At 37.1% G+C, this 14885-nt stretch overlaps 1 protein-coding gene across 1 annotated transcript; it reads left to right on the forward strand.

Moving 5' to 3' along the window:
- The first annotated feature begins 375 nt into the window (after positions 1 to 375).
- On the forward strand, positions 376 to 14673 carry STEAP4 (STEAP4 metalloreductase). The gene is given in 12 exon segments (XM_049776310.1): positions 376 to 828; positions 2178 to 2186; positions 2188 to 2247; positions 2249 to 2311; positions 2313 to 2330; positions 2332 to 2488; positions 2491 to 2585; positions 2587 to 2625; positions 2628 to 2717; positions 4061 to 4159; positions 4162 to 4230; positions 14410 to 14673. Coding segments are annotated over 12 exon segments (1416 nt in total).
- Positions 14674 to 14885: the final 212 nt, after the last annotated feature.

Here is a 14885-nt window from a genome sequence, read left to right on the forward strand (position 1 = left end):
CATTAAATATAAATTAATTGGTCTATACGTTGCTTCTCCATTTTTTGTTTGATTTTACTCTGAAAACGTTTGGAACAATAAGTGATAAATTCAGTGTCATTGCAATATGTGTTCATAGTTTAAAACATCCACTTGTGTATTCATTTTTATTTGAGTAAATTTTGCACCAATGACTTTACATGAGACACATGAGAATGTATAGGGCAGTTTTTAGTCCTTACAAATTTTCTAGTGAAAAAAAATATACTTGAGAAAATTTATTCCAACATTAAAGCACATAAGTCCATCACATTTTTAAATAGATTTCTCATTTATTTTTCCATACCCAATGAAAGAACATTTATGGTTTGTTGGTTATTTATATATTTTTCAGTTATGGAGAAAACTACTGAAGCAATTTCTCTTACCATAAATTCTTCAGAAAAGCCTGAGACAATATGTATTTTTGGAACTGGAGATTTTGGAAGATCCCTGGGTTTAAAAATGCTCCGGTGTGGCTACTCTATTATTTTTGGAAGCCGAAACCCCCAAGATTGCAATCTGCTACCCACTGGTACAGAGATCTTGAGTTATTATGAAGCAGCTCAGAAATCTGACATCATTGTTATAGCAATCCACAGGGAGCATTATGATTTTCTCACAGAACTAACTGAGGTTCTCAATGGGAAAATACTGGTTGATGTCAGCAACAATGTCAAAAGCAATCAATATGCGGAATCTAATGCAGAGTACCTTGCTCGCTTGGTGCCAGGAGCCCACGTGGTTAAAGCTTTTAACACCATCTCAGCCTGGGCTCTCCAGACAGGAGCACTGGATGCAAGTCGTCAGGTAAGATTGAATGGTGACTTTGGGGACCAGATATATAGAGTAAAGTTTTAAGTCACAAGCATTGAAGGAAACTGACCTGGTACAGTCCCTGGTACCACTGCAGAGTGTGGCACAGTAATTTCAAGAACTGTAAGGTCCAGCCAAACAGCACCACGGTTCTGGACCTTTGTATTGAACCGCTAGTCAGTTGGCTAAGAACACTTCATGAAGCTCTGCACAAAGAATGATGAGTGTAGTTAGAGAAATAACTACATTGAGAACTATCCGAACAATGAGAATGAACAAGGGAAGTAGAAAACCTGTCTATAGTACAGGCGGGGCTGGGGTGGGGAGGAGAGAGATTTGGGACATTGGTGGTGGGAATGTTGCACTGGTGAAGGGGGGTGTTCTTTAAATAACTGAAACCCAACCACAATCATGTTTGTAATCAAGGTATTTAAATAAATATATTAATTTAAAAATAAAGAATTATTATAAGGGCCCCTAACTCCTCCTAAAAGAGCTTTTAACTCTTTAACTCCCTACCTGGAAGTCCCCATTTTCCCACAAAAATATACATTCAAGTCTTCAAAAGAAGCAAGTTGTAATATGTACTCGCCTTAAAGATCCCAAAATATGATTTGAAAAATAAAAGTTTTGGAATTTGATCAAATAGGGAGTAAATTGTGGTTTGTTTTCCACTGATGCTCCTCTTGATTTTTGTTTGTTTGTTTATTTGTTTGTTTTAATGGTATCTAGTGATATCAGTGGAGCTTTTTGCCAGTAAGTGAAAATTAGCACAGCTAAATTGTTGGAGATACTTTCCTGGTCCTATTACCTGTTATATAACTATTTCTATGTATTCGGTGATATTCAAAGCAATCTAGTGATGTGACATTCATGACTGTTCTCACCATGGAAAATTAAGTCTTAGAACAGCAGGATGAACCTAAAATCACCCCCATCTTCATTTTTTTAAAAAACTGGTAACGGGGCCAAGTGACACTAGTATAAGGAGGGCACCACTATTATATAGGGCTGACCCAGATTCAATCTCTGGCATCCATATGGTCTTCCGAACACCAACTGCTAGAAGTAATTTCTGAGCGCAGAGCCAGGAGTAACTCCCTGAGCATTTACTGGGTAGTGGCCCCCAAACAAAAAAAAATGAACAATAAAAACATTGATAATTAGCTTTTTATATGGTAACTGGTACTAACACTCATAGCACACATGTATAATGACATCTTGCTAAATATGTTGATTCTACATTTTTGTTTGGAAATCATTGTTCAGCATGGTGGTTGTATAGGCTTTAAAATAATTATTAAAGAAGGAATGCATATAAAAATTGTTTCTTTTTACCTCAGGTCTTTGTCCTGTGGAAATGACAGTAAAGCAAAGCAAAGAGTGATAGCTATTGTTCCTACTCTTGGACTTTACTCCATTGGTTCAAGGATCCCTCAAGGCTTCCAAAGAAATTGAAGACTATCCCCTACAATTATTTTCCAATGTGGAAGTTCCCCTCTCTATTTGTCAGCTGCTCTATTTATCTTCTTATTTTTTTATGGTGTCATAAGAGATGTTATCTACTTTTATGTTTCTAAAGAGAAAGATAACACAGTAGCTTGGTTTTTTCCATACCACAGTCATATCTGTCCAGAAATAGCACTCATCCTTCTTGCTTGGTTTACCTGCCTGGTAATATTGGCAAGCCATTTTGCAAGCTGTACCAAGGTACAAAATATCACCGTTTCCCAAATGGCTTGGACCATTGGATTGCTATGTAGAAAACAACTTGGCTTGCTCATCGCTGGGGTTCGGCTCCCTTCATGTTCCTCTTCGTATTTTCAACTTCTCTTCGGTTATACTTCACTATGGCATTTTAAAAAAACATTACCATTACTCAGGTAATCATCTCCTCATTTATAATCTTCTACTCCTGAAATCAAATAGGAAATTTTTTCCTCATCATATTCCACCTCATAATTACAGAAGATCTCTCTTAAAGTAATTTTTTATTTTTCTTAGTGAACCCCACTTGAAGTGTGCCTGCAAACTATCAAAAATTTTAAAATAGATTTCAAGGTTTACTTAGATTCAGGTCTGTTGTCCCCAGGATTACCCAGGATGCTAAGAAAACTGATAGATCTGAGGACTCGGGAAACCTAATGTGGATTGCCTTTGACTGACAGTCAGGAATGTAAATCCATGCCTTACATTAAAGACTCTTCTTATAATTCACTGTAGTTTATGAAGCTGTTAGAAGAGTTTTATTGAATTCATATGTTTCAACTTCAAAACCCACTGTCAATGTCTGAATTCCTCCACCAGTCACCTATGTTTCCTTCTCTCTCCCTCAGATATTCTAGTTATGATACTTGCTTTTTTCTCTTGAAATTCAACTATTTTATAAGTGGCACTCTCATATGTGTCATGGAATTCAGAACAAATTCACAAAGAGTGCTGAAGCTCCATTAATATTTGACTTCCCTGTATCTTCAATAATAAGAAAAATTAAATAATTCTGAAAAAATGTCAAATATTATTTTCATGCATAGTTAAAAAAATCAGAAATCAACTCTAAATTATAAATATTCCCAGAGAAGTACTATGCATCAGATTCCAGTTTAGAAACAATTGATTTTTATTAGTCTTACTAGAGTCTCACAACGTATTAGCCATTAATTCATTTATTAATCTACTGGTTTTCTCCACATCTACTTTCCTAACAATTTTATTTGGGAGGTTCCTTGGTTAAGAGTCACACACTCCAGGACTCGATTCCACTCAACCATAACTATAGTAGAGGAGACTTGCATAATGTAGTATGTATGCATGGGGGAGAAAAGCATGTACTATTTAAAGCCAAAAACAAAAATTATGATGTAATTAATTTCTAACATCAAATTTTGCTTGGGGAATAAGCTCATATGGTACATTTAAACTAAATGTTTTACTCTGATTTAGGATTTGTAGGATCAATTAAAATTCCCTATCTACTTCTTGATATCAACTTCAGTTCATGAAGAACCAACTTGCTTTTTCTACATCCATAATAATAATTTCTAAGATTATTTTTTCTCCTCTTATATGATTATTATGAAATGGCCTACAATTTGCCCTAGCAAATAAACAATGCAGAGGTTTTTAAAGACGCTTTCAAGTTTCAACTGAAGAAGGGGGTCACAGGGGGAATAATTTGAGTGTTTTGCAAATATATAATTTAAATTTTTACTTATAATTTTTTCAGGTAACAACTCAAGAAAGAAAATTTGTTTTTAGTACACATAGAGCCTGGTTTAGTGATTCATGTTTGACTTGGGGATGCTTGGATTTGTTCCTGTTTTGTCCCTCCTGGGAATTACTTCCTTGCCATCAGTTAGCAACCTGGTCAAATGGAGAGAGTTCAGATTTGTCCAGGTAGATTTTCAAGATTGAAACGGTTTCATGTTGCAAAAAATATGGCTTTCTTCCCATTTTTCTCTCATACAAAAAAATCCACTTTGCTCAGCATTTCTCTAGAAATTGTATAAAAATAGTATCTGAAAAAAGATTAAATTAGAAAATGCTAAATTATACTACAAGAAAAGGCAGATTCCATATATTTTGATTCCCTAGCAGGAAATAACCAAGATTTACTGCTATGAGAAGCATCAATAAGACTAAGGAGTCAAAACCATAAAATAATAATAAAAAATAGTAAATAAGAGGAAAAAGAAAGAGAAGAAAGAGAAGGAAGGAAGGAAGGAAGGAAGGAAGAAAGAAAGAAAGAAAGAAAGAAAGAAAGAAAGAAAGAAAGAGAAGAAAGAAAGAAAGAAAGAAAGAAAGAAAGAAAGAAAGAAAGAAAGAAAGAAAGAAAGAAAGAAAGAAAGAAGAGAAAAGGAAGAAAGAAAGAAAAAAGAAAGAAAGACAGAAAGAAAGAAAGAAAGAGAAAGAAAGAAAGAAAGAAAGAAAGAAAGAAAGAAAGAAATAAGAAAGAAGAAAGAAAGAAAGAAAGAGAGAGAGAGAAAGAAAGAAGAAAGAAAGAAAGAAAGAAAGAAAGAAAGAAAGAAAGAGAAAGAAAGAAAGAAAGAAAGAAAGAAGAAGAAAGAAAGAAAGAAAGAAAGAAAGAAAGAAGAAAGAAAGAAGAAAGAAAGAAAGAAAGAAAGAAAGAAAGAAAGAAAGAAAGAAAGAAAAAGAAGGAAAGAAGGAAGAAAGAAAGAAAGAAGAAAGAAAGAAAGAAAGAAAGAAGAAAGAAAGAAAGAAAGAAAGAAAGAAAAAGAAGGAAAGAAGGAAGAAAGAAGAAAGAAAGAAAGAAAGAAAGAAAGAAAGAAAGAAAAGAAAGAAAGAAACTTTGTATGTTAAGAAAATTAGGTACAAAGGAAAATAAAATTCAAAGATGAAATTTCTCTGAAAGCCAGCCTTTTTTTTTTTTTTAATTTTTTATTTGTAATTATGAGAACAAGGATGCAAAGAAAGAGGACAAGGTAAAGTTACAGTGGAAGGACAATACATAACATAATTCTCAGAAGTCCCCTTGCTGATATCCCAACTTTGAAATTTCATCCAAAGAACATTAAGATTGTAACACACTATAATATTTCTTAACAGCACATAAGGCAATCTAAAGCCATAAAACTTACATAACTCCTTAAACATTACAGGCATAGCATTTTTTTTTTTACATTTCCATATCTCATGCATATTAGCTTAAGTTGACCTTCAAAATCTTAACTGGTTCTTTTAAGGATTAGGAGTCAAAGGAGCAACAGCAAAAATTGGTGTATAGAGTGGCAATCGTTGTTTGCAATAGGCCCACCAAAATATGAGGGACATGGAAAGAAATAACCTTGGCCTAAATACAAAAAGACCCGACACCCTGAAGGTTCCTGCACAAGACCACTCTAGGCTCCAGGCAAGCTAGATCGTCCAATCCAAGACATTGTCTGTAGTGCCAACCACACTTATATTTTCACACAGTGCCCTCTGTTGTTGGTATCAAGCTTCTGTATTTAAGAATCTGGAATCTGTATATCCAAATTGAAGTCAGGATGTGGAGCGTCTCCTTGGTTTCACCTTACAATCAAAGGGCAATGCAAGGGAGCCCTGTCCTGTAAGCAAATCGTTGTTGTTGTTAAGTCTTCTTTGTGTTAATGGAAGTCTCTTTTGAGCAGGACAATGTCTGAGCAGTGTAGAGTCTTCCTTGGTAGAGGATTGCTTCCAGGTGATGCTATAGACCAGCCTGGATGTTTTGTGGATGGCTTCCCTGGTTCAGGGGAATGCCCTTTCTTCTGAGGTCTGTGCCAGGTCGTTATGTCAATGTTCATGGTGTAAGGTCCCTTTGCACTATAAGATTAGTCTGTACCAATCTCTATTAGATAGGATCTTATTTATATGTATAGTATTTTCCCATTTTAATGTGCCTATGCAAAAAAGGAGCAATGCCACGTGGTGTTCTTGGCCCATAAGGGGGTGATAAGAACAATTATGGTTCAATCATAAGCATTAATCTGGGGGACTCTTTCTCTAAGATTCCTTGTTAAACAGCTCAAAAAGAGAAGAAGAAAAGCGGTTAGAATCGTCACTATATAAGACAACATTTAGTAAGAATTATAGCTGTCAGAGAAAAAAAACCAAAATATTCTAAAGAAATACGTGTCCATTTTATGGTATCTTGAAACAGTTTTGGGGTTGTTACACACAATGCACGGCTTTGGTCTGTGATAACGCTTGTACACTACTGATTAAAAAGAGTAATGTAGATTAGAGATGTTTGGGGGGGATAGAGAGTAAAGGAATAAAAAAGCCAGCCTTTTTATAATAACTTGCTGTTGTGGAAAGATTTATATTAAAATAAAGTTTAAAATCTCTAAGCAAGATCAGCTAGACCATCATATCAGGTTAAAATCTGATCTATAAGAAAGAAAATTAACTTTTTTATACATCACCAATAATTATTAAAGAAAGTAACTAACTGCTCTTATAAAGACTAGTGGTCTTCAAAGTCTGTTCCTGCACCACCAAGGAACAGCAATTCCCAGAATCCTGTTAGGGGTCCTACATTAACCTAATGTAATCAAAATGCAGGAGGGTGCCCAAATTAGTATTTAGTAAATGGAGATGTTTCCTTGCATGTGGATGACTCAGGTTTAATCTCGGGCACCACATCTGGTCTCCCCTAACCTACCAAGAATGATCACTAACAACAAAAGACCAGGAGTAAGCCCTGAAAATCTGCTCAGGTTGTGCCCCTACCCCTAAAAAAATAGTCTTAGCATATAATGGTCCTATAGTTTAACAAGAGATTTTGTTTTGTTTTGGTTTGGTTTGGTTTGGTTTTTTGGGTCTACACCCTAGGCTCTCTGTTCAGAAATCACTCCCTGGCAAGCATGAGGTGGAAGTCGGAGGGGCATACAGGATGCCTAGGATTCAAACCCACCACTAGTGGTACTGGGATCTGACGCATAGCAAGGCAAAATGTCCTACCACTGTGTTACCCTCTCTGGACCCCCTATAACAGGGGATTTTATAAGTCCTCCAGATGCTGAATTACTCTGAACCTGGTAACAGAATAAATTAGTCACTGAAATTAGATTTGAATTGTATAGAATTATTTGAATATTCAAAAAGTCTTGCTGTTTCTCCCAGGGAAGCAAGTGCAGTAACTTTTTATCATTGACGACTTTCTTCAAAGCATACAGATACGAAATAGCATCAGGTTAGAGAATGCAGACCTAAAGCCAATGAACACAAGTCAAGTTTGCTAATTTCTCTTTATAGGATAGAAACTTCACTAGCATCTGCTTTTAGTCAATAGCATATACTTATGTGGTGCGTCCATGGGACAGATTATCTTATTCATCTGGCCCTCTAGAAAAGATGACCAAAGGGAGGAATTTTTTAATAAGGAATATTATGTATTCTAAGTCAAAAGAGTGCACATCTACTAACTTTCCCCATTACTCAGGTTAAGGCACAATCACCATTCACCATGCTATTTGTGAAAAACAGGGTTTGTTGGCTCTTTGAGTGTGTGGTGTGTGTGTGAGTGGTGTGTGTGTGTGTGTGTGTGTGTGTGTGTGTGTGTGTATGTTATTGGGCCAAACCTGGCAGTGATCAGGGTTTACTTTCAGGTAGGGCATTTGGTCCTCATAGCTCCAGCCAACATTTATTTTTATTAAAAAACTGTATCCTGAAATTTATCCTGAAAGACTTTAGGGGAGGCTAATGCTGTAAAGATTTCAGAAGTTTGTGAGTATTCGGAGATATCTTTCATTATCTTAGAATTCACCTCAAAATATAAACGTTATTAACCAGAAGAGAGAGTGCAGGTGGTAAGGTACTAGCCTTGCTTCTAACTTCACGGGATGCATGTGATCCTAATTCAAATCCCTGCCCCTGAGCAACACCAAGTGTTAATTTTTGATTATAAGGCCAGGATGCTCATATTTCTGAGTATCTCCAGGGTGTAGCCCCAAACACCATGCTCAAAATAATATTTTTATATTTTTATTTAAACACCTTGATTATATACATGATTGTGTCTGGGTTTCAGTCATGTAAAGAACACCACCCATAACCAGTGCAACATTCCAATCACCAATTTCCCAAACCTTCCTCCTCCCCACCCAACCCCCGCCTGTACTCTAGACAGTCTTTCTATTTCCCTCATGCATTCTCCTTATTCGGATAGTTCAAAATGTAGCCATTTCTCTAACTAAACATCACTCTTTGTGGTGAGCTTCCTGAGTGAGCTGGAACTACTAGCGCTTTTCCTCTTTTGTGTCCTGAAATTATTATTGCAAGAATGTCTTTCATTTTTTCTTAAAGCTTCATAGAAGAGTGAGACAATTCTGCATTTTTTCTCTTTCTCTCTCTCTCTCTGACTTATTTTTCACTCAGCATAATATCTTCCAGTTGTAGCATCATGTATAGGAAAATTTCATGACTTTATATCCCTGACAAGCTGCATAATAATTCCATTGTGTATATGTACCACAGTTTCCTTTAGCCATTCTTCTGTTTGAAGGGCTGTTGAATTGTTTCCCAGAGTCTTGCTATGGTAAATAGAGCTCCAATCAATATAGGTAGGAAGGAAGGGATTTTTGTATAGTATTTTTTGTAGTTCCTAGGGTATATTCCTAGGAAGTGTATAGCTGGATCATATGGGAGCTCGATTTCCAGTTTTTGGAGGAATCTCATATCGGCTTTCCATAAAGGTTGAACTAGACAGCATTCCCACCAGCAGTAGATGATTATCCTTTCTCTCCACATCCCCACCAACACTGTTTGTTCCTATTCTTTGTGATGGGTGTGTGCCCATTCACTGTGGTGTGTGGTGTAGTACCTCATAGATGTTTTGATTTGCATCTCCCTCATGATTAGTGATGTGAAGCATTTTTTCATGTGTCTTTTGGCCATTTGTATTTCCTCTTTGTCAAAGTGTCTGTTCATTTCTTCTCCCCATTTTTTTGATGGGATTAGATAGATTTTTTTTTTTTTTGTAAAGTTCTGTCAGTGCCTTGTATATTTTGGATATTAGCCCCTTATCTGATGGGTATTGGGTGAATAGTTTCTCCCACTCAGTGGGTGGCTCTTGTATCCTGGGCGCTATTTCCTTTGAGGTGCAGATGCTTCTCAGCTTAATATATTCCCATCTGTTAATCTATGCTTTCACTTGCTTGAAGAGTGCCATTTCCTCCTTGAATATGCCTGTAGTCTCAATATCCTGGAGTGTTTTGCCTATGTGTTTTTCTATATATCTTATGGTTTCAAGTGTGATATCGAGGTCTTTAATTCATTTGGATTTTACTTTCATACATGATGTTAGCTGGGGGTCTAAGTTCAATTTTTTGTAAGTGGCTAGCCAGTTGTGCCAACACCACTTGTTAAAGAGGCTTTCTTTGCTCCATTCAGGATTTCTTGCTCCTTTATCAAAAATTAGGTGATTGTATAACTGGGGAACATGCTCTGAGTATTCAAGCCTATTCCACTGATCAGAGGGTCTGTCTTTATTCCAATACCATGCTGTTTTGATAACTATTGCTTTGTAGTAAAGTTTAAAGTTGGAGAAAGTAATTCCTCATATATTCTTTTTCCCAATGATTGCTTTAGCTATTCTAGGGTGTTTATTGTTCCAAATGAATTTCAAAAGTGCCTGATCCACTTCTTTGAAGAATACCATGGGTATCTTTAGAGGGATCACATTAAATCTGTACAATGCCTTTGGGAGTATTGCCATTTTGATTATGTTAATCCTGTCAATCCATGAGCAGGGTATGTGTTTCCATTTCTGCGTGTCCTTCTTATTTCCTGGAGAAGAGTTTTATAGTTTTCTTTCTATAAGTCCTTCACATTTTTAGTCAAGTTGATTCCAAGATATTTGAGTTTGTGTGGCACGATTGTGAATGCGGTTTTATTCTTACTGCCATTTCTTCCTTATTTCTATTGGTGTATAGAAAGGCCATTGATTTTTGTGTGTTAATTTCGTAGCCTGCCACCTTGCTATATGAGTCTATTATTTCTAGAGGCTTTTTGGTAGAATATTTTGGGTTTTTTAAGTAGAATATCATGTCATATGCAAACAGCGAGAGATTGACTTCTTCTTTTCCTGTCTGGATTCACTGAACATCTTTTTCTTGCCCAATCGCTATAGCGAGGACTTCCAGTGCTATGTTGAATAGGAGTGCTGAGAGAGGACAACCTTGTTTTGTGCCAGAATTCAGGGGGAAGGCTTTTAGTTTTTCTCCATTGAGGATAATATTTGCCACTGGCTTTTGGTAGGTGGCCTTAACTATATTGAGAAAGGTTCCTTTCATTCCCATCTTGCTGAGAGTTTTGATCAAGAATGGGTGTTGTTGGACCTTATCAAATGCTTTCTCTGCATCTATTGATGTGATCATGTGATTTTTATTTTTCTTGTTGTTGATGTTGTGTATTATGTTGATAGATTTACGGATGTTAAACCATACTTGCATTCCTGGGATGAAACCTACTTGATCGTAGTGGATGATCTTCTTAAGGAGGCATTGAATCCTATTTGCCAGGATTTTGTTGAGGATCTTTGCATCTGCATTCATCAGTGATATTGGTCTGTAATTTTCTTTTTTTGTAGCATCTCTATCTGGTTTAGGTATCAAGGTGATGTTGTCTTCATAAAAGCTATTTGAAAGTGTTTCCATTTTTTCGATTTCATGAGCTTGGCCAGGATTGGTAGTAGTTCCCCTTGGAATTTTGAAAGAATTCATTAGTGAATCCATCTGGGCCTAGGCTTTTGTTTTTGGCCAGACATTTGATTAACATTTTAATTTCATCAATAGTGATGGGGTGGTTAATTATGCTACATTCTCTTCATTCAACTGTGGAAGATCATAAGAGTCCAAGAATTTATCCATTTCTTCCAGGTTCTCATTTTTAGTGGCATAGAGTTTCTCAAAGTAGTTACTGATTACCCTTTGAATCTCTGCCATATCAGTAGTGATCTCTCCTTTTTCATTCCTAATACAAGTTATCAAGTCTCTCTCTCTCTCTTTCTTAGTTTATTTTGCCAGTGGTCTATCAATCTTGTTTATTTTTTCAAAGAACCAACTTCTGCTGTCGTTGATCTTTTGGAATTTTCTTTGGGTTTCCATTTCGTTGATTTCTGCTCTCAGCTTTGTCATTTCCTTCTGTCTCCCTATTTCTGGGTCCTTTTGTTGAGCATTTTCTAATTCTATGAGCTATGTCATTAAGCTATTCAGGTAGGCCCCTTCTTCCTTCCTGATGTATGCTTGCAAAGCTATAAATTTTTTCTCAGTATTGTTTTTGCTGTGTCCCATAAGTTCTGATAGTTTGTGTCTTTATTGTCATTTGTTTCCAGGAATCTTTTGATTTCCTCTTTGATTTCATCTCGGACCCACTGGTTATTTGGTATGAGGCTGTTTAACGTTCAAGTGTTAAAGTTTTTCTTCTGTGTCCCTTTGGAATTCACATATAATTTCAGAGCCTTGTGGTCAGCGAAGGTAGCCTGCAAAATTTCTATCTTTTTGATATTATGGAGGTATGTTTTATGTGCCAGCATGTAGTCTATCCTGGAGAATGTCCCATGTACATTGGAGAAAAATGTGTATCTAGGTTTCTGGGGATGGAGTGTCCTATATATATCTACTAGGCCTCTTTATTCCATTTCTCTTCTTAGGTCTAGTATATTCTTGTTGGGTTTCAGTCTGGTTGACCTATCCAGTGTTGACAAAGCCTTGTTGATATTATTTTTCAGATTTGTCAACAATTGTATTAAATATTTTGCTGGCCCCTCATTCGGTGCATATATGTTTAGGAGAGTTATTTCTTTCTGATGTACAGACCCCTTGATTAATACAAAATGTCCATCTTTGTCCCTTAAAACTTTCCTGAGTATAAAGTTTGCATCATCTGATATTAGTATGGCCACTCCAGCTTTTATATCGGTGTTGTTTGCTTGGATAATTTCCCCCAGCCTTTTATTTTGAGTCGATGTTTATTCTGACTATTCAGGTGCGTGTGTTTCTTGTAGGCAGCAGAAGGTTGGATTGAGTTTTTTGATCCATTTAGCCACTCTGTGTCTCTTAACTGGTGCATTTAGTCCATTGACATTGAGAGAGAAAATTGTCCTGGGATTTAATGCCATCTTTATATCAAAATTTGGTGTGTCTTTTGGTCAGTCTTGTCTTTAATTAGGTCTTTCAGTTTTTCTCTTAAGACTGCCTTTGAGTCTATAAATTTTCTGAGCTGTTTTTTGTTTTGTTTTGTTTTGTTTTTGTGAAACCATGTACTCTTCCATCAAACCTGAAAGTGAGTTTTGCTGGGTACAGTATTCTAGGTGAAGCATTCATTTCATTGAGTTTTGTCACTATGTCCCACCACTGCCTTCTGGCCTTGAGTGTTTCTGGTGACAGTTCTGCTGTAAATCTCAAGGATGCTCCCTTGAATGTAATTTCCCTTTTTGATTTTTCTGCTTTCAGAATTCTGTCTCTATCTGTGGAATTCGTCATTGTGACTAGGATATGTCTTGGGGTAGTTTTTCTGGGGTCTCTTTTGTTTGGTACTCTTCGGGCATGCAGGATTTGATCACATATATTCTTTAGCTCTGGAAGTTTCTCTTTAATGATGTTCTTGACTGTTGATTCTTCCTGGAAATTTTCTTCCTGGGTCTCTGGGACTCCAATGATTCTTAAGTTGTTTCTGTTGATCTTATCATAGACTTCTATTTTCATCTGTTCCCATTCTTTGACTAATTTTTCCATTGTCTGTTCATTTGCTTTAAGTTTTTTTTTCCAATATCTCCCGCTGTATGGAATTGTTATTTATTTCATCTTCCACAGCACCAATTCTATTCTCAACTTCTGTTACCCTGTTGGAGAGCTTATCCATTTTGTCATTCAATTCGTTTTCTGAGTTTTTCAGGCCTGTTAGTTGACATGTTATTTCAGTTTGGATTTTTGTGATTTCTGTCTTCATATTTTCTTGGTTCTTATTAGTGTTCTGTTCAACTCGGTCCATGGTTTCTTTGAGTTCTTTTAGCATCTTCCATATTTCTTGTTTAAACTCCTTATCTGAGAGATTTATTAGTTGGTTGGTCATTTTCTGGTCATCAGAATTGTCATCTTTATTCTCTATGTCTGATGCTGGCCTGCGTTGTTTCCCCATTGTCACACTTGTATTGTGGGTTTTTCTACGTGTTGTGGTGGTATTCATTGTCTAAATGATGTATGCGGCCACGCTCCTCTGGCTCTGCCTTTTCTGGGTGGATTGACTTGCCTCCAAGGAAGGGAAGTCCTCCGTGGATGAAGGCTCACACAGGATCAAATCTTAGTCCCGAGCACACATCAGAGAAGACAGTCCAGGGAGAAATGCTGGGCTTCAGGGATACAGCACAGTTCTTAGTGTGATTTTTTTTCTTCTTGTTGCAGTGGCATTCTTTCCTTCGAAAGAGCGTACTGCTGCATAGCGAAGCTGAGCAGCCATGTTCTTCTGGTGCCTCTGGGAGAGCGAATTTTCTGGGCCCTTTTCGGCCCACTCCCAAGAGGTTCAGGAGACAGGACAGGAGACAAACACACACAGGCATTACTCACAGTTTCTCACAGTCATGCCCCACTGAGCAGGCGTAGATTCATAGATTTTCCCAGCCTGACATCACAAACAGGGGACCTGCCTTCTGCAAAGTACTGCTTATAGCCGGTTTTCACATTTGGAAGCAGTTCCTTGGCATTCTGGCCCTTGAATGAGCCTCTGGGAGAGCAAATTTTCTGGGCTCTTTTTAGCCCACTCCCAAGAGGTTCAGGAGACAGGACAGGAGACAAACACACACAGGCAGCACTCACAGTTTCTCACAGTCAGGCACAAAATAATATTTTTAAGTTAAGAATAAAAATAAAAGGGGCTGGAGCAGTGGCGCAAAGTAGTAAGGAGTCTGCCTTGCCAGCACTAGCCTAGGACAGACTGTGGTTTGATCTCCACCCCCACCCCGGTGTCCCCCAAGCCAGGAGTGATTTCTGAGCGTATAGTCACAAGTAACCCCTGAGTGTCACCAAGTGTGGCCCAAAAAAACAAACAAAAAAGAGTAAAAGTAAAGAGTTAATTAATGTATTTGTTTCTTTCTTATAGTCTAAACTAGGTTATCTGACCCTGATATTGTGCACAGCCCACACCATAGGATATGGCTGGAGGGAATTCGTCAGTTCTAAGTTTCTTAGATGGTATCTTCCTTCAAGCTTCCTGATGACACTCATCATTTCTTGCACTGTTATTGTCATCAAGTGTATCCTGATCCTGCCCTGCATAGACAGGACCCTCATCCGGATCCGTCAGGGATGGGAAAGAAACTCCAAATCCTCAGAGTCATCATTGAATAGAAAAACAAAATTTTAAAGCACAAGTCAATTTACCAGGACTTCTGAGCTATCTTTGTATGTTTAAAGAAAAATTATGGGTACACTTAAAGCTTTTTTCTCACAATTGAAGTTTATGAACAGAGAAGGAAACAGCTCCTGACTTTGAGAAATTGACAGATTGACAATGATCCACCTTGATCTCAGGTTTGTGATGAATCAGTGTAAGTACTTGCCTGTTCTTTTTCCTAA

This window comes from Suncus etruscus, chromosome 1, assembly GCF_024139225.1.
Source record: "Suncus etruscus isolate mSunEtr1 chromosome 1, mSunEtr1.pri.cur, whole genome shotgun sequence".
In the NCBI taxonomy this organism is placed as follows: Eukaryota; Metazoa; Chordata; class Mammalia; order Eulipotyphla; family Soricidae; genus Suncus; species Suncus etruscus.